General features: G+C 37.3%; 1 protein-coding gene across 3 annotated transcripts in view; it reads left to right on the top strand.

The window, feature by feature from the left end:
• Positions 1–26,357, top strand: part of tox2 (TOX high mobility group box family member 2) — a 102,068-nt gene that overhangs the window by 32,173 nt on the left and 43,538 nt on the right. For all 3 annotated transcript variants that reach the window (XM_037975470.1, XM_017408588.3, XM_017408591.3), the window contains exon 2: positions 13,324–13,416. In XM_037975470.1, the coding sequence (XP_037831398.1) occupies positions 13,375–13,416 (42 nt within the window). In that variant the 5' untranslated portion in view covers positions 13,324–13,374. The remainder of the gene's footprint in view (positions 1–13,323; positions 13,417–26,357) is intronic.

Raw genomic sequence — 26,357 nt, 5'->3', positions numbered from 1 at the left:
GAGTTCATCGGTTACTCAAGGTATTTATAAACAACTTAAGGTAGAAAATCTCATTTGTATCATTTAAGTCTTAAAAAGAGAAGTTTGATTAATTATGAATGTGTATGAAATGAGATCTTGTTTAAGTGAATAATCACCTCTTTTTAAATGGAAAATTTAAAGTTACGAGCTCCATAATATTAAGAGTCTGAAACATCAAACTGCTTGTGGTCTTGTGCATGAATCATCACATGCTTCAGTCAATCTGACAGCACAGAACAGAGTGGAACTGATTGTCTCAGGCAGCTCACAGAGAGATCTGAAATTAACACCTTCTGAAAGCTGATGTTAAAGACCAGTGAACACCACGAGAAAAAAAAAAGGGTCAGCCAGAGTGATGTCTGAGCTCACAGCAGCTCCGGTGTCGAAAGGTAAATTTGAATATGAACAGCCCGACTGAAAGGTTATGACCCATAAAGAGGGGGAACGATCTGAGTGAAGCGTGCAGAGGGGCGAAATGTCAGAGTGAGAATGGCAGGAAATATGTTAGTGACAAGGAAAAAGCTGCCCCTAGTATACTAGAGCCCCGATGAGTAAAAATAGGGCATTGGGCAAGAAGGCAGGAAACCAGCAGAGCGAGGCCTCTAGTAGGAATTTCTTCTGGGGAGGAGAGATAAGAGACTTAACTCTGTCCTGTCTGGGCAACCGACTTCAGCATGCAACATGTGATCACTGATCACTTATACAGAGATGGACAGAGGAAGAGGAGATTGAAGAATTGAATAAATGATTGGAGCACTGAGTGATGTCTGCACAGCTGGGTGTCTGAGCATGTGCACTTTTTCTGATGACATGTCAGTTATTCAGGCAGGACATTTTTAATTAGGTCAAGATGAAAACAACAGTTGTGCACATATGCATTCATGCACACTCACATGCTGAGGTAATGGCTAAGTAGTGGAAAGTACCGTGCTTGTGTGTGTGTGAGGTTCCCCAGGTTAGAGAGTGGAAGTTAGACAATAAACAGTGGCCTTATCAGACTCAGGGCAGAGCTTCCAACCTGATCACTTGAACTATTTGTAACAAATTTGACCTCTACACTACTCTCCTCGGCCCACTCTCTCACATGAATAAGCAAATTTTATAAAAAGGATCCTCAGTGGCATTGCATGGATTAGCTTCATCTTCTGCTTCTTCACTGCCACTTCACTACATTGATCATGTTGCTTTATTTGATTTGCCTGTAGTTACGTGACATTGTTGACATAAGATGTATCAGGAGTTTTTACAAATCAGGCCTAAAGTGGAATCAGAGATTGATGGCCCGGAGGAGGGGAGACAACAAGATGATTATCATATCATTGATTACAGTAACTTCTACACGCTGAGACACTGGTTTCATCTGAAGGGGCGTTCATTGTCACGTATGCAGCTGATGATATGAGCCTTTCCTATAAACTGTGCACAAGAGTTTCTGAAGGCGTACTACTGGAAGAAAAACGTGAATACTCGCTAAACCCACTGTGTACTCAAGAAGCTAAGAATAGTGTGCAACTTAATGATTCAGTTTTGTTTTATTTTTTTATTTTTGTACTTTGAGTTAAAACATGCATCTTTTAATTAAAAGTTGACTGATTTAGGTTTGCCAGTGGGTGATGGCAAAGCCAATTTTTAGAAATTAGGGCAGCCAATGACTGAGCTTTGAAGTTGATTTTTTTTTTTTTGGTTTTAGCCCATAAATATAACAGTCATTACAGGTCATTTGCTCAGTTATGACCCATGTAAAGAAACAACAAAAAGAAAACAAAACAAAAAACAAGCAAATTAAAAAGTGTGCCTAGTTAATCAGCTGACTGATCAATTAATCTACCTGATGAAGTCAGCTTGGCCCAATCAATAGCATAATATGTTTAAAACAAAAGTTTAAACCTTTTAATTAAGTATCTGTGGAAAAATTATGAACAATGATATTTTATCTGCTAAGACCAGGTAAAAGGACCACAGCTTGGAAAAACATTAATCACAAACATACATACAAAAGCTACTTATAAGCATTTACACCACCATCAGGTTTGCATTACACAGTTGTATATAAAATTTTGGCAGAAAGTGCTACAAACTGCACAGGATGGTTTACAGCTGGTTGCCTCTATCTAAAATATGTAAGATGTTAATTGATCATAAAACATACTTCAAATAATCTAAACCATTGTTTTAGGATTTTTATTGCACATCATATCTGCAGCACTCTGACAGAATATTAGCTCAATGCAGCATATGGTCTGTAATAATTAGAGTTTAAAGACTCAAGAGTTTGCATTGAGAATCTAAACACTATTATGGTGTCCTTTTTTGTCCTTGTTGTTTCATATTGAGGACACAACCTTCCCTCCAGCATTATTACTGGATGAGACAATAACCTAAATACCTGTCCGATTTCAGTCTCTCTTTCTGTCTGCTTTTCTTTATCACGTTCTATCTTTGCGATCCCATTTCACCCTCAAATTCTCACTTTTCTCTTTTTCTCCCTTTTGCACACCCTTACCCACTCTCCCTCATGGTCACTCTCTTAAGTGATTGCTACATTTCATCTTATGGTAAATCGGCCGTCAGCCCGGTGAGCTATCATTATGCAAATGATGGGCAATTCAATTTCAGTTGGTCGGAGGGGGAATTTCTAATTAGGGTGAGGCTCAGCACTCAAGATGGAGAGAAATATGTAAAGACATAGAGAGACAGGAAGGTGGAGAGCAGCTTTAAATGGACAGCTGAAGGAAGGCAAAGGAAAGGAGGAGGTCTATGAAGCAGCTGGAAAATCAACACCTGCATTTCAATTTTACTCTTTGGTTGACTGTAAGCCTACCTCTATTTCTTCCTCATGTTTTTTCCTTTTTATCCATTTAATTTTATATGAGTTCTCACTTTGGTGACTTTTTTAAATGACTCAAATGTGTTTCTGTTGTAACTATGAGATCATCTAAACTTAAGATAATAAAAAAGTAAACAAAAACCAATTAATCCTGCAAAAAGTTTTTTTTTTTTACATTGAGGTGAGCAGTTTTTTAAATGTAACAGAGTGACTGTTTCACAGGGGGAGATAAGAAGGGTACTTAATATAACCTATAAATATCTGCATTTGAGATGACTCATTGCCAAGTATGTCATCACACGTGTCTTGTGCTTTGTAGCAAGTCATATATACAGTATCTAAAATCAAAATCTGAATCATTTTCACTGCTTGGTATATTTTAGGAATTTCCTCTGCTGGCCAAAGTCAAGTTCTGAGTTTTATTTAAGTGTCATGTTCAGTATCAAGCGTTTGAGGCCTAGTTCAGATAAAGGAACTACATAGAACTGTGAAACAGGAACTTGTGCTGCAATTAAGAATTGAGATATACAGTGATAAAATCACAGAGCAGCGGCCATTTGTTACATTTAATAGATTCACTTAGATAATTACCATTTTTACCAGGAAACTCATCCAGATGATTATTGATTATAATAATTCTGAATAATTCTCTCTTTACTGAGTAAAGTTGGGAGCAGTTCATTTGGTGGATCTCATAATTTCTTTTTCTTCCTTTGCAGAGCAGTGTAGTTTAAATTTATAGATCCAAATGCTTTCAAGTTTCAAGCCTTAAACCGTTGTTAAATAAGAGACGAAGGAGAGGATAAAATTAATTCTTTTTTATGTTTAACTCACTATCGTAGCAAAGATTTGATCACAAGGGACAACCGATATAGGTTTTTTTTGTTTGTTTTTTTAAGAAAAGACTGTTCTCCAACCAAAGAAAAAAACACTGATGGCATGTTTGTAAATCATCAACATATATTACAGTACTAGACCAAGTTCCACTTGGTCTAGTACTATAATACTCTGCCATGTTGTATTGTTTGTATCAGAGTCTACACAGTAGGGATGTGGGGTTTTAAGTACTGCCTGCTCCGCTGCACACAATCCCAGTGTTACACGAGCTTTCTTTTAGGCATAAAATAACTAATTATAGCTACATGTATTTAAAATAATTCAGTGTCAATGCTGATATTCTTAGGGAAGTTCTTTAGACAGCACATTGACCACATGTTTAAAATTGTTAGTATTTTGAAGAAACAGTTACTTAAATTCAAATCAGTGTGCCAACGATCTTTAATGTAATCTGATCTGAATCACTTGTTGATTTGCATGTCAGTATACTGCCCACAGGCACAGAAACACATTTTATGCCTATTTTTATTCCTGTCCCTTTTTTCATAAGTTTTATATTAATCTAAACATTTAAAGTTTAACAGGCACATTTAGGACAAAGTTTCATCTGCTTGCAAATTTTAAATAGTGTCTGTGGGACTTTCCAGCACTGCAAGTGAGATTTCAAAACTGTGCTGATCAACACGCACAAGGCACTTTCACAAAACAGTTCCCCGAAATGGCTGCAAAGACCAGTCCATTTTTATGCCACTCTGACTATTCACAAATTGAGGATGGAGCCGCCCGCACAGATGTGAGCTTTCAGAAATGAAGCAAGCATTCTGGAACCAAAAGAGGGGTGGAGTTCCACTCAGCTGCGTTGACGTGGAGTGAAACACATTAAATGTGTGACGGACGTCTCCCTCATATCCTTTTTTAAAGCATGATGAATTAACTCAATTTAGTGATCCTCTTTGTGGTGAACTACTTTTTTAAACTAAATGCAAAGTTGCTGTGTCTCATCATCGAGCTTCCCTTTGTAATAAATCTGTTTGGTCGTATAGAGCTTATGCCATCACGTCATCACATTACTGAGCTGAAAAGCCGGCTTACCTTTTTACATGTCAACTGTTATGGCTTTGTAACTACCTCACTTTGCAGCACAAAGACACATCAGGGATGGATTGGCTTCGAACACCTACAGGGACATTTAGCTCATTTCAATAATGATCAAAGACCAGAGCAAATTTGCTTTGCAGACAAGCAGATGTGTTTATATGTTTTTTTAAGAGCATAACTTACCAATGAGCACAAAGCTTATTTCATCCTGATACAATACAAAGAATAAATCTGATGACAGAGGTGACTATGTCCATGCAAGACGATAGCATGTCACAAGCAGTTTATTCCAGTTTTACAACACATTGCAATTTTTTCATACTCACGTATACACTCAAGCTTATTAAAACTTAATATTGTTTGTTCAAATGAGCTGAAGTTTTTTTAGTTGGCTGCAGAATAAAAGACATTGTTGCTTCTGTTGTTATCAGTGAATGTTCTCCAGCAGAGTGAGATAAATGACAACAATGTGGTTGTAGTTAGAGCTGCATGTTGCACATTGTTAGCTGTCCTACATACGTACACATACAGTCATGCAGACTCACACACAGGCATTGATTTGCGTCTGAACCTCTGATACCCACATTCTTCAAGGATGGCAAGAGAAAGGTGCAACAGTGCCACCAATGGGCAGTGCAGAAAGGGCCGTTATTTGTTTTGCTAATAAAATTACAAACATCTTCACAGCATTTATAAAGCACCACATGTTTTTTTTTTTTTACAAGCAACAAAAACATTAAAAGAAAAAAAAACATTTCATGTAAAGGTTCAGGTATTTTGAGGGTTAACATGATGACTCCAGTCAATGCATTACAGCAGAGGCAGAATCTGCATGTGCATCCTTAAATCTGAGTTTCCCTTGATGTTTTGCTGTCTACATGAATAAACACAATGCAGTGGGTTTATTTTGATGGAGTACCTCTATTTCTATCCATGCCTGTAATGAAGCATTGTTCTTGTCTGAGACTTCTATGTATTCAGCAGTCCAGAGGGACAACATGTTCCCTGTAGGGAAAAGAAGACAGAAAGAAAACTGTTGGTCAAACTTTTCCATCTTGATTAAGTGAATGTGCTTAATCTACCCGACTACAAGAGTAGTTTGTGTGTTGGTGCTTGGTTAATGATTGTTTATGATTTGATTTCCGTGTTAGCTTATTTTCTGTTTTGAACATGTGTATCATAGGTGTGGTTAATGTGTTGGGTCTGAAGCATGCACACATGCGCAGACTGAGAACTGAGGATTCGGCTGAGATCAGCAGCTCACCCTGGGCTGTCAAATATTCTGTCAGCACAACCCAAGAATTACAATCGGACTCTTTGGGAGGCATTAATTCAAAGCACCGTAACAATGCTCTCTGAAACCAAATCAGCTGCCTGTAGTCAGCATATCAGCTCTTTTACTTTTATCTCTGTCTTTATTTCTTCTCTGGCCACTTTCTGTGCTGCCTTTGCAGCAGGGTCTTTTCCTATCCTCCATTCCCATCTCTTGCACTATTTCTTTCTCACAGTGTAGCTGAATTTCTAAATGTCTTTCTCAAGGGAACTTACTTTATGGGACTGCCTGACAAAGACACTTGCAGAATCTGAAGTGTAGATCTTGTACAGTTGGCAGTGTCTTTTAAGAAGTTGCAAATATATAAAAAAATTACTACAGTTTTTGTGATAGTTGTATTTCATAAGGACGAGCTTGTTTTTTTTTTTGTCATGATAAATGCTTCAAATCTATTTCTGTTTCAAACATTACTTCAAGCCCCTACTCTTTGTTAACTGTCAACCTAATCAAGTAACCATTTCTTTGACTTTTTCAGTTATTTTGTCCCAAATGTAATTAATGTTATATTAGCAATGTAAAAATGTGCTTAGTGTTTCAGGACAATAAATAATAAAGCAAATGCAACATTTTCTAATTTTGCATGCTGACAAATTAAAAATAAACAAATAAACAGAAACAAAAATCGTCAACTGTGATATTTAACAGGCTGAAGGTGATGGATATTTTAAAACAAACAGTACATAATGAATAGGTGATAATTTGACTGCTGGTTTTGAAGAAAAAAGCTTTCATGAGTCATTTCAGTCACATCACAATGCTTATGGGCTGAGATAAATCATTGCTTTGGATTAATTGCCCCTTAACAATAAAATAATGAAATCAATCAATAATTTCAGCTTTCCTGACTTTTATCAATGATTTTCAAAATGTTTAATTGTGTGTATAAATACATGTTTGTACATGCTCCAGCTTAACTGAATCTCAGATATTTTCTCCACTCAAGGGAATCGTTCAGCTCGACTTTCCTCCTCTCTGCATGAAAGTCATCTTTACCTTTGCGTGTACAGCTCATGAAAACAAGAGAATACAAAATCCTCTGTTTTTGTAATGGCTAAATCTTCTTTCAGCCATCTGTTTTCTGCCTGCAACAGACTCCAGAACACAAGAGGTGCTGCCTCTGCTTGTCAGCTGTTAGTCCAAATTGTATTGTTGTTACGCCATTTCTTTTGTCTTCAGGAAACAGGCCTCTAAAATTGAGGACTATTAAAGGAAAAAAAAGAGAGATAAAAGAAAATGAACAGTTTATTTTCTGCTTACTGTATCAGAGAGAACAAGGGCACCGACTGCGCCTTATTAATGCACTCCATCTTCTTTGCTTTTTGTGTCAGATGTAATGCAAAGGGCAGGTATGTGTCTTTGCGTGACTGCAGAGAGAAGGTGACTGCAGAGAGAGCCAACACATTCCTATCATCAGGACTTAGTTTAAGGTGTATTATCCTTGCCAAAGGCAGTTCTGTTTAAAAATGTCCTTTTAGTTCATCTCATCAGTTCATTTTTTATACTGCTATGCAGATTAGTCAGGAATAGTTTTCTTTTGATTTTAATTCAAACCTTTCCAATTTCAGTTTTGCATTTGGAAGATTAGTAAATGTCTTCAGCTTCAAAATGAAAAAAAAAAAAAGATATCATCTGCAACTTTTATTCCATATTCCAGTGTGGAGATTTTGAACAGATGCAGGGTTTAATCCACTCTCTAATCCGGTCAGTGGACTCTGTGCAGTATAAGCTTTGGTGCAGTTTAAGAGGAGGGCTGCTGAGTTTCCTATCACACCTGTATGCCTCCACATGCAGCCAGCTCTGCATTGTTGTTCACAAGATACAGATTCGGCTTTCTGCTACAGTCATCTGTGACTGGCGACACAAAGTCAAGTCAGAGGGAGAAAAAGAATCAGAAACGTAGAAAACTTTGGAGAAGGACCACAAAGTTAAAAACCTTTGAGCACAGTGAATGTTTTAAATAATAAACAAATGACAATGCGTTCAGTTCTTTGTGTAAGTCAAACTGGTAACAATCAGTTTTTCATTATGTGACAACTATGTTGAAAAAAAAATGAGTTTGTCTCCAGATAAAATCTGTATTTTTCTTTAAACTTTTTCAGTGTTCCATAATAAAAGCATGTTTTGTAGGTTAACACGGCTTGTTTGTTTAAAAAAAAACACACACAAGCTGTGTTGAGAATGAGGGGAAAGTCACCGAGCAAGACTGATGAATATACAAGCTGACAGAGAGATGGAAGTGTGGAGTATCTCCAGTGTCTCCTGCTGATGTATTGTGATCCTGTGTAAACTGCGATCTGTGCTGGCTAGTGGAACAGAAACTATTGGAGAAATGTAAACACAAGAAACAGCAACAAGAGGAAGGGTGGAGTCAGTACAGAGGGTCAAAAAACACAAGCAAACAAAAGAGGACAAGAGATGATGGATTATATAACGTGAAGACAAACTTGTGTCAAAATTTATTGTAAACTGAAATGATTTGTATAAAATCAGTCACTAAAAAATGTGATGGCAACCAAAACTATTAAAGACCAAAAAGCTGCAGTTGCCTGTAAATGTACAGCTCAAATCCTGGCTCCGGTTGGATATTTTGAGCAGTGTGATGGCTAGTTTGAGTTTTTGAAGTGGCCTGAGGCAGGTAGCCCCTGGCGTCATGTTCTGGTTATACTGGAGCTGCGTGGGTCATAGCTGACATCACTTTCACACATAAAGACGTGTTTTTCTCATGCAGTGCAGTTCTTTGAGACAGTAAAGTCTGTAAGACTAAATGGAAAACAATAGTTCCAATCAGACACATGTAATGCGCTAGAAATGTTGTTTCTTCATTTTTATGATTTTTATATATATATATTGCTATGCCAGGATCTTAAGCCAGTTATGAAGGCATGTCTTTTTGTTAAAGCATAGTGACTAGTATAGTTTAAATATGTTTTGTCACTTCGATAGAAGCAGCACTTTCATGACTTCAAGGTCTATAAGCTCAAACTCACAGATGTTTGCAGAGATGCTGTGGATAAATTAACATCAAAAGACTTGAGTAAATCCCTCCCAAGTCCCTGCAAAGAACAGTCAGATACATAAAAGTGAGGAGTCTAAAAAAAAAATCAAAGGAAGTTGCTAATAAATTCTAGCAGCATTTACGTACTTACACAACCTTGTAAATCTTTATGGATTTTTTTTGTTGTTGTTTTGTAATATAAAGTGTGAAAATCTCGATGCAAAGCATGTTAGAATATCATGTATCATCTCTTGTCATATTAAATTATATCACATTCATCACAAAACATATATCAAGGAAAGTGATTCATCACAACACAACATGCAGTGTGCAGCAGTTTCTCTCAGATTAAAGTGTCTATAAGTATCTTTAAGCCACTGAAAAAGTGATTCATAGTCTGTTATTGACTGTTAGACCACTGCAGCTAGAAAATCGACTGACGTATGTTTGTGTAGCAGAGTTTAGTAGAATATCAGATAAAAACAGAGAACAGTGCAAAGAATTTATGGCGGTTTGGATTATATGTAAGGTTTCGTATCAGTAATTTTCTGACATCATCATGCCAACCTTGTTTAGTGTGAAACATTCCTACAACGTGAAGCACAGAACTCATAAAGTATAAATACTTATTGTGTGTTCGTGTGCATACATGGGGAGCGCTGTATACCAGAGATGAGTGATAGTGTTTCCCCCGTAAGCCCGTCGAGGCCCTGCATTCCTCTCATCGCCAGAGTGTGATGTGTGCAGCCTTTCAGCTAATCTGGGAAGAATGTCGGTTTCAGACGCACATGTGTTCTATTAAGTCCAGGTCTGTGTAAATAATATAACATGCAACAGCTAACATTACAGCAGGTAACTGTACCCCCACAGCTGTGCCCTGTAACCGCCCAGCCTATAAAAAAAAGGAAAGAAAGCCAATCCAGATATTTAATGAGCTAACGTATTGCAGTGCCTTGTGTGCTTTTAGCAAGCTGCTGATTTGTAGAAAATGTGCTGTTAAGATTATTATTGTTTATTAAAAAATAGAGGTTGACAGCCTGGGTATCAAGAGAAATAAAATCCTCATAACAGCATGTTAGCCTATTTTTCCCACCTTCTTTTTTTGTGCTTGTTTGCATTAATGCTCAACATATGATAAATGCAGGCAATGAACAAATGATTTAGTTACATTGCCGCTAAACACTAAACTCCACTTAATTTTTAAATACATAACAAAAACTGTAAAAAATCTAAATCAAATGCATGCAAAAATATCCAATCAAGGACTCTTTTTGTTTGTTTACATGTTTAAATCAATTTTTCACATAAGGCATAGGCTTTTCTTTTCAGCCCAGTCTTAAACTCCAATGTGCATATATGTCTCTATAGACAAATAAAAAAAAATGTCACATGGCTGGAGTGGGACAAGAATGTACATCCCTCCTTCTATTGTTAGTGGCTTCACATCCAGACGGATCTCATTGGCCTTTTTGTGTTTATCATTGGCCTGCTCTGCTTACAATGATTGGCTCAGCCCTGCTGGGTGGTAGGACAATGTTTGCTTTTACTGTCTGCCTGGGGAAGTCCCTCTTCTTCTCAGACAGACCTAGATGTAGATACAGTAAGTAACACAAAGTTCAGCTCTAGTGCTGCATCTTCCTGTCAAGATCACCAAAGTTTGTTTGAAATTTGCAATCACTTATGAATCTCTATATTTATTTTTACATGGCACCTATTTAGAATGAAAGCACCAAGTGAACTCACCATTTTGCTCTATTTTGGTCTTAACTAGATTGTGGGTGTGCAGAACTAAGAAAAGAACAAGAGTTTCGACTCAGTATGATGCAAACGGCTGGGATTAGCTACTTTGGTCAAAATATTACAGAAACTAAGCCAAAAGGTGAAAGGGAGGTGACAAGGGTGAAAGCTACTAAAAACAAAAGAAAGGTGTCAGAGAACAAGTGTAGTGAACAATGCCCCTTGCACTTGTAAACTGTTGTGAGCCAGCGAGGAAACGTGAGGAGGTTGGCTGTTGCTGTTCTGAGTGCCAGCACTCCTAATGACTCTGTCAGGGCCAGTTAGCACAGCCAGGCCTGCTTGTGTCCCCTCCAGGCCGCAGACAGCTGTTATTAGCCCTGTAATGCTGCATGCCACAAGGCTAGATTAGCCTGGCACACTGGAGAAATATCAAACATTCACTTACTGTGGCTCCTTTGCTGGTTAAAGCATATATTCTGTGAGGAATTCATTTAGCAGAGATTCTGGCAAGGAACCTAACAAAGCTAAAAAAAAAAATCACCTGTGAAAGATGCAGTTAGTGTACAGTATCTCCCTCTGCAAGGCTTAGAAGAAATGCCTTACTAGTTCAGCACATAAAGTAAAACAGATTTATTTTTAATAAAGTATTGCGTGCATTACTTTATGTTTAAATAGTAAATTTAAAAATACAAAACATTACCTTACTTTTTTTAAACCACTGCTTGCCAGAAAATTGCAGCATTATCTTTAATAAGGCTGTGTCATCATTATCCAACTAATTTTGACAAGATAGTCACTGCTGCCCACTCATTTTTTTTTTTATATATATCATAATGAGCACTGAAATTTAAAGCACCACATCGCAACTTTGTTTTGTGGGGTAGTCTGCTCTTGGGAGGGTAAAAAGAGGCCTACATTATATCAACATTGTGTTAACAAATACAAAACATCAGTCTGTTAAAAATGCGTCTTGTTTGGTCTACATCGTGATCTTTTCTTTGCTATTTCTCATGGTAAGTTAGACAAGTTTTTGCATGCATCGCTGTGTGGGTTTCACCTTGTGGTAATCACTGCATTTAGACCCAGACGTGTGTTTATATAATTCCACCGTAAAAGCTGCATTCTGCAAATTCATTTGTGCACTGGCTATGTGTTTGCCTGCATCACATGACTAATCAGAAGTTAAGGGCTGGGTCCAGTAAGACTTGACTCAGGGCTGTTCTCTCACTTTGCTGTTAAATATAGTCAGACACTTTATTCTGATGCTTTGGCCAGTTAATGTATTTTTGTAATGTGTGATGTTATATGTGTGTGTGGCCTTTTTTGTGTGTTTTTAGTATATAGTGAGGTGACAAAATGAGTGTTAAAAATAAAAGGCAAGGGGCAAAGAAAAACATAAATAAAATATTTGTTCTTCATTTCTGACCGGTGTTTGTCTCCCTTTGTCAATGACATTAAAAACTTATTAACATTCTGTATTGACCAAATCCATAAAGCAGGTCTCAACCATAATTGTTCCCAAATGTTGATTTATGTCTGAATCTCTTTATGAAAAAGCAGCTGCCACCTTATTTTTTTGCAGTGTGTAATTTATCAACAGACAGCATAAAGAAATAAAAACTGACCCTAGAGAGGAAAAGATGTGCCTCGCTTTGTCAGTTAACGTTCACATAAAGGGCTATTTTACAAATCGGGTGACTGAAACAAGTGAAAAGTGTTGAACAGAAGAGAAGAGCAATGTTAATGTGAGAATAACAGAAAGAGTCAGAGAAAGTGAGGTGCTCATATTTGACAGGGAAGTGAGGAAAGAGATAATGACGAAGAATGTGAAAAAGGCAGTGAGATCTGAAATGAATCCTGTGAGGTACTCATGCTGTGGCGGTGGTCCTTGGTGTCAGCCCCGCTGAGCAACCATGTCCTTCCCTGGCGGGAAACATATTTTGTGAATCATTAGCTTCCCAACTACTGAAGGCCTTTGAAACAATTCTTGAAGTTGTGCTTTGCAGTTGAAACCCACATGTGGAAGTGCAGGGAGAAGCTGGCAGGCTTGCAACCTTCTAAACTCTAATTGTGGGTTGTGCAATGTATAGAAAGATGGAGTAAGTAGAGAAGAGCAGTGCATAGGAACCCCGGCTACCAAATACAACAACTTAGTGCCATTAGTGCCGCTGCATGAGCCACTCTTGTGCAGTTATTATGTGTGGTACATCACCATGAGCTGATAGGATTTAACATGGCAGCCAGTGTGCAGGCTTTGTGACCTGGTGGAAATTATAAAACCTCATAAATAACTGAAAGTGAACAATTCCTGCTTAGTGGATAAGTGAAAGACACTCAAATAAGTTTGGAAAATAGTTTCAAGTGAGTTCAGCTCAAATCTCAGTCCTGTCGTTGAGATTTTACTTGGGTTGCTTTTTTTTTTCTTTTTTTGTTAAGTGAGATAATCTTCTCGTTGTTCTCTTTTTGCTTCTCCAGAGCAGATACGGTGCTGCAGATCGAGGAGTAAGGCTCTACAGTTCCCTGCCCATGCGCCCCAACCTTGATGGCAAGAGACTGCCCTCTACTGGGGTAAGAATCCTCTCTTACAACCCCCCACCCACCATGTTCACCCCTGCACCCTCACCATTCCATCTAATTTATAACTTAATACCATATTTAAATGCACTCAGCGCACCACTGAGGAGAACTTGTTTTTCATTGACACAGCAAGGTGGTGCTAAGATAAAAGAAGAACTGAGTTTAAAAAGTTGTTAAAAAAATAACTTTTAATTGGAAGTTCTTGGTCCTTGACGGGGAGTTTCTGCATTAGAACAACTTGAATTTCCAGCCAGAACAACATAACCCAAGTTCAAACTCAACATCCTCCTAACATCTTAACATGCCATCTTCCTCAAACTCCAAATCCCAATCTTCACCACTAACTAACTCCATAAGTTTGCCCACAGTCACTCTGATAGACCCGCTCAGTTCATTATCACCAGTCCTTGACTGGATAGTCCATCTGAGTTGGTGGTTTTTGTGGTATTGCCCTTGTATCTTTTTCAAAAAGTGGTTTACAGCAGGTGCAGGCCAGCCAACGGCCTTGTCCTGCCATCACACAAGGTGATGCAGTGGCTTTCTGGATAAAATGTTAATGTTTCAAATGATTTCTTGGGAATAAAGAAGGAAAAAAGGTGAATGCTGATAATGCATAATTAAAATATTTTTGATTTCCTCTCCCCTTTTTCCCTACATTGTTTTCAGTAAAACTACTGTAGTTAGACATCAAAGTCTCATTTTCAGTTATTTTATTACACAAGTGTTCACATGGATGCTTAGAAAAAGAAAGTGATTAAGTTTATTGAACTTGCAGCTCTTTGACTTTGACAAAGTGCCGGAACAGTCAGCCTTTTTTGTTTTTGAAACCTACTTTTTTTTCATATATATTTTTTAAATATATAAAAAAATAATCTTTTAGAGTTGTGAAAATCATAATTAGAATCTGGCTTGCCTTGCTTTTATGCATTTATGTAACAAAGAAGAAAAAAATGAGAGAACAATAGAGTGAAAAAAAGGGAGAATTTAATTTCCCTCTTTTTCATGTTTCACTCCATGCAAGTGCTTTTTGAATTATCTCTTTGGTGCTCCGGGGCTCAGCGAGAGGAAGAGTGGGTGAGTTAGGGGAGGGGGAAGAAGAGAAATAGAGAGACAGACAGGAAAACTTAAAACAAAGCAATGTAATATTGTTGGTGTGCACCTTTTTTAATTACAACAGAGATGGTATTGATGTCTCTGGCCACATGTTGTAAATCATTTATCAAGGGGGAGGGAGTGCTAACAAAGCATTTCTAAGAAAGCCATCCTCTCACATGGCCTGGAATCATATGTTATCTAAAGTGAATATTGTTAATGCGTTTCAGTGGAGAGACCCACTTACAAATCATGAGAATGAGTTCCTTGTCAGGACATGTGTGAGGTAGTAGAGATATATATCTACTATCATCTGATCTGTTCTTGTGTAAATTAAACTCTGCATCTAAATCTTGTTGTAGAAGTTGTTGGTAAAATGAATTTATGGGTAAACATTTGTGCAAATGTGTCCTAATCGCTCGTTTTACTGCTCAGCAGCACCCTAAAGATGATATCTTTTGTGCAGATTCACAAAAAGAGACAATACGTGCTATTTTTTTTTGTCTGCCTCCCTCACACCCCCCTTGGTTATCTGTCATTTCCTTTTGTCTGTTATTACCTGAGTGCAGAGTCTGTACAGTAGCACAGTGTAGCTACAGGCTGCATGGAGAGGAGGAGAATATAAACCACTTAACATGCAGGAGGAAACCAGACGTTTTTCCATTGCACTTATCAGGTGCTGCGGTGAGAGCAAGTGTCAAGGTGCAGTAGGTCTCTGCCCCCCCTCTTTCCTCCCCTTCCCCCTCTCACCCATCCTCTCCTTCCTCCCCTCTTCCTTCCCCTGCACACCCCTTTTATTTTCCCCTGATCTCTATCTCTGTACCTCCCCTTCCCTTACCTCACCTCCACCACTCGCCACGCTCAGTTCAGTTAAAAGTGGGCTCGGCACTTCCGCAGCAGCCCCCCCTCCCTCCCTCCCTCCTCACCACCATCACCACTTCTTTTCTCTCTGTCAAACTAACCTCCAACTCCTGCTTTTCACCTCTGTGCTTCCTGTCAAGGTGCACTGCCCACCTCCAGCTCCCCTCTAACCTCCGGCTCTGCCCCCTCAACCTTTTCTTTTTTTTCTCTCTTTTTTAACATCTATTACAGCGCTAAATGTCTACAGTTTATTTTCTAAAAGGCTTAGTCCTGAGGGGTGGGGGGTGAGTTGCACTGGCAAATGATCTTGTCATGTTTTTTTTTTTTTTTAGTATTGGTGGTTTTTAATTGAATCCTTTATGAGCGCTTGAATCTGTCCAAAAATTTACAACCGCACAATTTATGTTGTCCACTTATCCAACAAATATGAATGTAATATACAACTTTTTAACTTGTCTTGTGTTAGTCTTGTAGTTTCATCTTGTTTTCCTAAAATATTTGTCCCCAGTTACTAAGTTCTACTTAAACCTGTGCATATAGTTTATATAACTGCATCCTTACAACACTGGTTTATTTGCTTCAAACTAGTTAATAGAAACTGGCCTTTTTCACCTTATCTTTTATAATTAAGTTTCCAAAAAAAAGAAATATTTCCATGACAATCAAACACAACCTCATGTTGTGCTATTTTAGTAGTTTTGAACACCACAAACAACATTTGGCACAGGCAGTCTCTATCTAAACTGTGGTTGAGGTTGTTGAAGTTTTGATCCTATTTTGCCATCCAACATGTAAAGAGGGTTATAAAGTACAGAGCAACCATTTTCACACCTCAGTAATTTTTCATGCTATTTTGCCATAACCTATTCATAGTTAAAGTTTCTAAAACAAACGCAAAAGCAGTTCTTAAAATGTTAGACACATTTTCTTCTGGCCTGTGTTTGCTGGCAGTCTGCTGTGGATCAGCAGACCCCTGACAGGAACTAAAAGACTGACACACCATTTTGTCTATGGCTACAGGCAGGTCTGATTTTGTTAAAAACAAACAAACAAACAAGGAAGCAAGAAAGCAGATAAATAAATAAACAAAAACTATTTTTCAATTGGTTTAAATTACTTTCAATACTGGTATACAGCTGGAATTTCATATAAAAATCTTTGTGAAATCAGCTTGGATTAAGTGCTTAAAGTGATGCACAATAACTTTAAACCTACTTAGCCAGGGCTGGTTTTAGCTCAGGGTAGATTCTCTGGAAGGTTTGAGCTGTTCTAGCTCTTGTTGTTGTTGTTTTTTTTAACTCTCCTGTCTTGACTGCAGTACAGAGGACGGAGGTTCAGAATTTGCTGGAACACGGAGATGACAGGATCATTTCAGGACTGATTTTTACATCTCTCACCCTCTCTGCTGCTTTGTCTCTCTCTGTCTTTTTCTCTGTCTCCAAGCTGATTTGGAGCCTTGCATAGTCAATTATGTAGGGAGTGAGAGATGGAGAGGGGGCTCCGTCTTCCATATTTTGGTGTGATATTAATATTGCATGAGTGCTATTCTGTAGCGAATATCTAAGACAGTGCCTATTAAGGCAGCAGCAGGAGAAGAATGTGACAGACACAAACACACACACACATTACATACATACACAAAAAGCCGTAGAGCATTGGGGAATCAGTCAGGATCAGGCGCAGGTTGTTATAATTAGTGTTTTCCTGATTTATTTAATGACTCATTTTCCAGTTTAATGTGTCATGTTTGTTTATCTTGACATGGCTCACATCACAGCATACAGTTAGTGCATTTGATGTTAGTGAGGAATGAGTGATGTTTCCCTGTCTCTGTTCTAAGAATTGAATATTTTAACCAACCCACTGAAAAGAAAGAAGAAAAAAAAAAAAACGAGACAACAAATGCATGCTGTAAAAAATACAATATTAATAATTGTAACACTGCATAGTGCAAAGCAGGAGTGATCTGACAGCAGGCTATTTATTTCCAGCTGCCGGGTGGGTATCAATGATGCATGCAGCATGTGTCAACAATGACAGGCTGAGAAGGTCCCCAGTGATGACTGAGAGGCTCAGCGTGGACACTTATTGCTCTTTGGGTGTTAAGTGGCGGTGACACTGTGAGGTTTTGTGATAGACATATCATTTCATGCCACCCCAGATTGACAAAAGCGTCTAATTTTCAGATGTCTGTGGCACAGATACATTGGGAAAATATAACGCTTAGTATTTGTTATAGTGGCTGTGAACCTGAAATAATTAAAAAAGTGTTTACTGATATGTCTTCTGTTGTGACATGTTATTAAGTCACACAATTCAAAAGTAAAATATACTCAGTATAGTATCATATAGCATAGAGAAAAGCTGATATGATTGCTATTTATTTCTTCTTTTAACAACCTGCTTCACGTCACGTTTATACAAAGGTTTTATGTAAAATTGGTGAACTGACGTACATTATTGTTGAGGATTTTTGCTTATAGTCGAAGTACGGTAACATGGAATCACAGCCTGCTCTTTTGATGCAACATTTAGTCAAAAATCGATAAGAATTTATAACTTGATTCACTTTTTATACAGTAATACAATTATTGAGACAAGCATGACTGTTCAAAATACTTGGACTTTGTTTCTCGTAAGCACATAAGACCCATTTGCCAAAATTAAAACAGAGGCTGTTGTAAGACTTTTTAAAATCCCCCCTTACATTTGGTTGAAACACAGGCACATTGTCACTCTGGCCTGATAAACAGTAGAAGATATCCAAAGATTTGAGTGTGATGTACTGTTGTTTTTGACTGAACTCCTTTTTTGAGGAAGACCTGAGAGATGAGATGAACAAAAATTAACATCAGGTTGTAGTGTGTTTTTGTTGCACATGCAATTATTAATGAGCTGGCACATTAAAAGTTTGGTTGGTAAACTTCTTCCCAGTTTGTTCCTAATTGATATACTCTTGAAATCATTTTTGTGAGGCATCTTTTAAGGAAACATTCGTCATGTGGTGTCAACAAAAAATGCACATTAGTTGGTTTTGGGTCTATAAACTCAACTTTCTATTAAAGCCCCAGCATTCCTTGAAGGTATGCATAAAGCTCTTTTCATTTAATGGCAAAGTTTAAAACTAAAAACATCTTGTGCTGAGAAATGAGTTATACTTGTTTTGATCAAATCTTGAAAACAAAAATATTTGTGATCTCAAGCAATATTGCCATATCTAACTCTGTTTATTAGAGTACGTGTTGGGAGTGATGTTCAGATACTACTACATCAATTTTTCAGCTCAATATCTGTAAAACTGGCAAAGTGGAAGCAACTTTGGTTTTTGCTAAGGTCGATTAGCTGTTGTGGCCATCTTGAATTGGGTTGGCTTTAAAAGTTCATCGGTTGTAGACGTACAATCTGTTGTTGCAATAAATATTGTCAGCTGGTGGTGGTATACTGTATGTCAGATTACAAATGAGTGTGATAAACACCAACAAAGCATTTTAAGAAGACACCAACCAAATTCGTGGTGTAGACTATGAATGATGGTAAAATTGAAAAAGGCTTTAATATCAGCAAGTGTTAGTAACAGTATATGTAACAGCTGATCATATACCAACATATACGAATATATATTTTTGGCATAAATTGGCCATATATCAATTTATACAAAAAAAAATTGAGAAATGTTTGTTTAAGGAACCCATGTGTTTGTTTTACTTACTGTCTGGGTTGTATGGTTGCAAATATGTATTCATGTTTTACCTACTTTTCACATTTCTGGTCAGGGCTGTCGCCTCACAGTGAGGAGGTCGTCACCTAGCCTGGGGCTTCTCTGTGTGGAGTTTGCATATTCTTTTTGTGCACAGGTTTCCTCCCACAGACCAAAAACATGCATAATTGGTTCATTGCTAACTCTAAATTGTCCCTAGGTGTGAGTGAGAGTGTAAATGGTTGTTTGTCTCGATGTGTCCCTGTGATGGGCTTGTGATCTGTCCAGGGTGTCCCCCGTCTCTCGCACAGTGACCGCTGGAGATAGGCACCAGCTACTCCCGTGACCTGCAAAAGGAAAAGTGGGTAGATAAAATGAATGAATGAATATTTCTTTTAACAATGGATTGCTTCAATACAATAAAAGTAATTATACTTTCAGAAAAAAAAACACTTGTGAGGGCTTGAACAGAGATGAATTCACAGCTCATGTATTTTAATTTACTGTTTTTGTTTTTTTTTTAGTTACAGTCCTTTGTCCTTCTGTTTGTTCATTGTAAACAGCATGCATGCACAGTTTGTTAGTTGCCAAATCAGTTGGCAAAAACATTCTGCACATCAAACAAAATATTGGGCAAATATTATTTTCCCTCACAGGACTTTTACCTGTAAACATGTATAGGTGGCACACGTTGGCTGTTGTTTCCCTTTTGCAGTATAGGCCCAGTCTGGAAAACAAAAACTAGTTAGTCTTGAGCCTGGAAACATCCTGCTGGTCTTACTGTTGATCGAGTGCTTCCTTGCAGCACCTGCTCGAGTTTAAAGACGTTTTTAAAAGGCTGCTTTCCCACAGTAATACCAACAGCTATGCCTCAAAGAGTCTGGATTAAGGCCCGCTCTCCCCTTGCTAAAATGTAATAAACGTGTGAAAAACATCGTAGCCACAGCCATTGTGAAGAGAACGGTGCGGTGTGCGGTAGTGGTGAGGAGAGGTAGAAAACAAGTGAGAGAGGAAGTAAGAGAAACTCAACGGCTTAACACTCACCAGCCCCCCGCACCCTCCACCCCTTTTCTGCCTGATATATCAGTGTAGTTGGCTTTCTCTGAAATTCAAATGGCAAAAGCAGATGAAAAACAAGAAGAAAAAAAAACAACAACTTTGGAATAGGGGTTGTGAGGTTGGGGGGGGGCGGGGTGTTGAGAAAAAGACCTGCCATCTATGTATTAGTGCTCTGTAAATATTACATGAGCTCCACATTCACTGAGTTGTTTGGCATTACTTCCACTGGATGGGTATATTATTTTAGAAACCATGCCTTGTTTATGGAGAGGCATGACCTACTTCCAGACACTCCTCTCTTTCTCTCTGGTATTTTTTTTTCTTTCTCCTCCATTTTCTCTCATTCCTTTCACTTCTCTTTTCCTCCCTCATTCTCCTGCTTTTTTCCACTCTCAGTCTGCGAAATCTCAACCGCTTGTCCCTGCTGAACAATTACAAGGCAGAGAGACCAAATGGAGATGTTTGTAGAAAACAACATGTGTATAATTAAGGTTTAATGAGCTCTTGTCAGGGTGGAATGTGCAATTAGATTGGTAATAGAAAATTCTGCCTGAATGCTAGTGGCAGAGGCTGGATGTGAAGTCAGCATGGCAGCAAATGAAAGAACAGTGAATTATTTTGAGTCCAATTGACAGACGAAGACAGTGCTGGATGCTGCATTTAGATTTAAATACATGGTGAGTTCTTAAATACAGAAAGAGAGATATTTTTTTTTCTTCTCTTTTCTGATTCTAAATTGTGCGCATTCAAATTACTGTACTTATGCTTACCAGGTTGGTTTCTTGAGAAGCAGGACTGAAGAGCTAAAGTTATGCCTCACTTCTGCAGAATAAGGCAAGGCAGTGATTGTGACAGGAATGAGAAAGAAAAAAAACACGATTGTCCTTGGCTGCAAAACACAAGCATTAATTTTTAAAAATAATTTTATTTTAGTAATTCTAAACAAGAATTTCTTTGAAAGGCACACACCTCTACCACGGCTGCTGAATAGAAGAGACATAAAAAAAATTTTGATGTTTTTTTTAAATTGAGTAAACACAAAATGTTACAGCCACTGATATTGACAAAGTATGAACAGTTATAATTATTTGAAGAAAAGGCTTTCCTGACACTTCAAATCTTTGTCCAAAGAAGATTTCAACAGAATTTTAAACTGCTTTCTTAATTATGTTTTGTTAAGGTTATGGTTATGGTCTGACTGTGTTAATATTATTTATTTATCCTAATCTAAAATACATTGAAAAACTCTGTATTGAAATTTATTTATTTTTTAATGCTTGAAATACTTTTTAAAACAAAACAGAGTAATACTCTGGTTTTACAATCAACAGTTCTGAAATATCATTGTGTGTTTTATGTGTATCTCTTAAATAATTGGTACTAGTATTGTAATATTGCTGTTACAGGAAATTTCTTAGGGAACTTCACATGAAATCTTCATGGTCTCCTCAATTTCCTCAATCACGTTTTATCATTCATCACAAGACAATAAATATCCAGTTGAAGTTATACATGTCATGTCTCTGCAGACATCTCACCTTTTCTCAATGACCACAAACTGCAAGAGGCTTAAAAACCAGAGAAAACCTAAAAAAAAATAGGAAAAAGTTGTACAAATTGTGATTTAACTTTAAAGTTTGCTTCAAAAAGAAAAGTCTTTTGAGACAAAGACCCTTTAATTTACAATAGTATTTGCTTCTTTAGACTTCTACAATAAATGGGGGGAGCCATGTTAAGTATTTTGCCACTTGGGGTCGTGTCCAAAAGTGTTGTAGGTGTAATCTCTACAGCGGTGTTAAGTGGTAAGGCCACGTATATTCTTTCTTCTTTCCGACCTCCATCAACTTCGTCTGGGCTTAGTTTACTGACGTTTTATAACACAGGATGTTTACCTAAGAGAATGAGTAAGGTCCTAATTAATGGTAATGATAAATATTGATTTAAATTTGCTTTACATTTTTCATTGCCATTTGACTTTTAGAAATCAAATCTACAGCACTTCTTAGGGATAGGAAAACATTTTGATTTGGGTTAAGATATACCCCTCTTTCTTTAGTTTTAGAGGCAAACAAAACTTATAACTTATAAACATTTTCTCAGCAGTTAATGCAAAGTTTCTGAGCTGCAGAAGGGTATGTAGTGTTTAAACGATGAACATCACCAAGTCTAGATCACCCTCTATTTGTTCTCAAATACTGCACAGCAAGTATTTCTGTTTCTATGCTTTTACCCAGTCTTTTTCAACCTCTTTTCTGTCTTTTTCTTGACTTGGTGAAATTATAGCTTGTGGGTCTGGTAGAGAAGATACACACACAAAAATTGTGTTTGGCTTTTTATGAATTACTTGACTTGTCTCTGAAAGAGAGGGCCCTTTGTTGCTTTCCTCCGGGACTGCCCTTGAAAGGCTCCTATTGTGTGGTAAGCACTATGATATAATGCAAGTGGATTTAATAGATTTAATGGAACAAGCAGACGTAGTTCACAAGCCCACATGTGATGAGAAGCAGGCTGTTTTAGGCAATCAGAACCACATCTTAAATAAAATGCCAGTTTTATGTCAGTTTTGTATTTCTACAGAAGCTGGATAGGGATTGATTTTATTTTAAATATTCTTGATGATTTAGTCCCAGTGGATCTTTACCTTACTACGAGTAGGTTTTGCTGTTTTACTTGTCGTACTTCTGTTATTCTAAATGTTCAAAATCTGTGTTCCTTCTGAGTTGTGTCGAAAGTCAAGGTTAGGCAGAGTTGAATGTCAGCGATGTCTTAGCTTTGTTTTCATTGTGTTTACAGAGGCACAATGGTATGATTATGTGGCCATCTGAAACTCTACACCTACCAAGAGCTTTGTGGGGTCAGAGGTGGGGGGGATGTGTGTCTTTAGCCCAGTGAACCATGCATTTGAAAAAAAAAAGAAAGAAACAACAGGTAAACCTAAAAGTAATCCATCCAGCATGCCATCACAACAATTTTGGATCACCAGCTATCTATCTGTCCATTCCGCCTTCTTTTGGCATGCTGTCATTTTCTAAATATATGTTTTTTTTCTTCCACTTCTTCTTGTATGTTTGTAATTTAATATGTATTATTTTTAGGTGTCATTTGAGGAGTGGGCTGCCTCTCGTAGCCCCTCAGAGTGATTGACAAGACCAGAAAACTGACCATTAAACCTGAGATGAATGCTATATTTAAACACTGATAGACACAATTAGGTCCATCATACACCAGAGATGGAACAGTCTTCCTCTGGGACTCATTCACTCGCATGGTTTAACACAGCCCCCAACTAAATACTTGTTAATTCTTTGCTATAAGCCCACACCTTACAATCAACCACAAATTTAGCTTAGGCATGTTTATTTTATCAGATTATTTTTGTTTTTTGTCTTGTTTGCCTTTTTTCCTATCATCTGTGTGTGTCTGTTCTTCTCACTATCTCTCTCGTTCTTTTTCTCTCCACTCCTTACTTTGTTGCATTTGTCATAGCGACACAAAAAAGAAATCTTAGCTGCTCCAATTCATTTTGTGCTCTTTCAGTTGAGAAAGAAGGGCAATTTTGTTTCTGCTCCCTTGTTTCTGTGCGTTGAGGTTTAAAGGTAATGAAGACCATATTTCATCTGCATGGAGTTATTTGACCGGGCGTGGCAGAGTTGGTCTGTTATGGGAAAATAAATATTATGGAAGGTCTAACTTTGTTATCTTTATCGCACTGGGATCAATGTGTGTGTTATTGGACAGGATACATTACACAAACATGCAGGATAAAATGCAATATGCACAGATTCAGAGCCCTAAAAGTACTGCACACATACTCAAGTTGTATGTACTTATATAGTATGCAAACATGGATGCATATTAGCAACACATAAGGCAAAAACAATATCGCCCTCCTTCCAAGCAATACATATCTACTTCATAGCAAACCATCCCCCATACTCTCTGTGCTTTGTGTTTTATATATATATATATATGTGTGTGGTGTGTGCATGCGTGTGTATGTGTTTGTCCCTTCATGTCCATGTGCCTGCCTGTGAGTCAACGAATGCTCTAATGACCACAGTCCTGACACAGGTATTTTGACTGCTGCCTCTTTCCATCGCCACACTGACTGACATGTGATTAGTTATGCTGCAATGAAAAACAAAAAAGATAAATAGGGAGGGCCTTGCTGTTACCATGAAAAGATTTCAGAGGGAGGTTTAAGTCCTCCTCTCCACCTCTCCCCTGCCTTATCTTATTTAAACATGAAACATCCCTGGCTGCCACAGATTTCGAAGTTTGTTTTACTGTAAAGAATAGCTGGTTTAGAAAAGACCTTTTCCTCTATTGAACAGAATGCAAAACAACTGCTGTTTTGTAGTAAGATCATAAAATTGATACAAAGGCTTTGTTGTGATTATTATAAAGTAACAAGACTTAAACAATTTGTTTCAGATACAAGCTATATTTATTCTAGCAAATATATTTTTTTAAAATTCACAGAATAAAATGAGATCTTATTCTGTTTGGCCTTTTTTATCTTTAGGAACAAATAAATTGCCATAAATGTATCTTTATACAGTATTATTGATTAGAAATAATTTTGTTTTGAAAACAACAACAACAACAACAAAAAAACATGCTCTGTCACAGTTGTGAGTTTTGCAGTAATTTTGTTGGGTTTGTGGTTTATTGTATTTTAGAGTTGTTTGTTAATTTTGTTATTGTCTACAAATTATGTTTAATATGTTTCCATCAGTTCTTCTTTGTTTTCAGATTCACACAACTTTGTTCCATCTGATGATCAACTCACCTGCCTCGACTCACTAATCACCCAACCCACTCTTTATAAGCTCCTTGGTCTCTTTGTCAGAGCCATGTTGATCAGTCATGTTCTGTTCCTGGTGCTGAGTTTATTTTTTATTATTAAAGAGTTTTAGATCGATCCTGCCTGCCTGTCCACAGAAACCCACCACCTAATGTGTCTAGCTCAATAAACTTAGCATGTCAATAAATAAATTGAATAAAGGTCAAATTAAACCACTTGTAAAGTTCTATGCAGTGGAGCTGAGTCAAAACATACAGTAATGGTAAAAACCATGGCCATAGTCCAAGGTGTTCAGAAAGAAAGTAGCATAACTAGGTTCTTAATAGGTTTAGGACCTATCTAATTACCAGAGCTGCAAGATCAAATATCATCTTTGACTTTAAATTCAGTGCTCTTGCAGTGTGAGTTTTACACAATTCAAAAAAACTACAGAATATATTCAATACAAAACCAAAAGCAGAGCCCTACCATGATTATTAACGCTGGTTTACAGTAGAGCTTCTCATTAGAAATAATTTGTATTCAGAAAATGCGACTTGAAAATATAATCAAATTACCAAACAAGTCTCATTTGCATAAAGAGGAAAGCCAAAGTTGTACAAAAGTGTACTTTGTAATAACTAATTAAGATGTTTATCTAAAGACAAACCTGGACAAACTAGAAGATATTTGAAAAAGAGTGCGTCATGGCCAAATATGACAATAATTAAACTTTGTCTTTTAAATTAGGAAAATGAATCCTTTATTTACAGCAGAAGTAAGTCACCTTGACTGTGAAACAAAGCAGTGTTCATATCATGGTTTGGGGTACATTTAGGTCAGGATGGTTTGTTATTGCCAAAAAAAAGAACAGTGAATTTTGAATTAAATTATCGAAGCGATGAGCATACCTTCAAACCTAGGATTGTTCACCGTTTGATCATATTCCAAAAGGGCTTTTCAAGATTGTTGTTTTTTGAGAGTTATTTTCTCGTTAGGACAAAAGTTTCACAAAAGCTGAATTGCAAACGTTTTGTATCACCACATAGAATACAATCTAAATGTTACACATTGAGTTAAAAATAAAAAACATCCTAACTTTGCAATGTTTTATGTTATAAAATCAGTTTTTTTAATTTAATGAATAATATTGCAAAAAATACAAAAATAAAAGTGAAGCTGTAAGTCTTAGTTTAAAGGCTGTGGAAAACTTCATATCTAAGTTGCTTTGTTCCAGTCAACTGTTCTACAACCTCAATGACTGTCACTTCCTGTATCAAACTGACATTGGTTTGGGTGCTTAACACAAACACAAAGTTATTTATAGGCTTACTCCCACTTTTTGTGTTCCTTCTATGCTCTCCTTCACATCTGTTTGCATTTCTTTTAACTGGAGACTTGAGTCAAGCGAACCCACAGCAGAGACCTTACTTCTGC

This window comes from Kryptolebias marmoratus, linkage group LG4, assembly GCF_001649575.2.
Source record: "Kryptolebias marmoratus isolate JLee-2015 linkage group LG4, ASM164957v2, whole genome shotgun sequence".
In the NCBI taxonomy this organism is placed as follows: Eukaryota; Metazoa; Chordata; class Actinopteri; order Cyprinodontiformes; family Rivulidae; genus Kryptolebias; species Kryptolebias marmoratus.
Note: the sequence above shows the minus strand (reverse complement) of the source record. Positions and strands in the feature narration are given on the sequence as shown.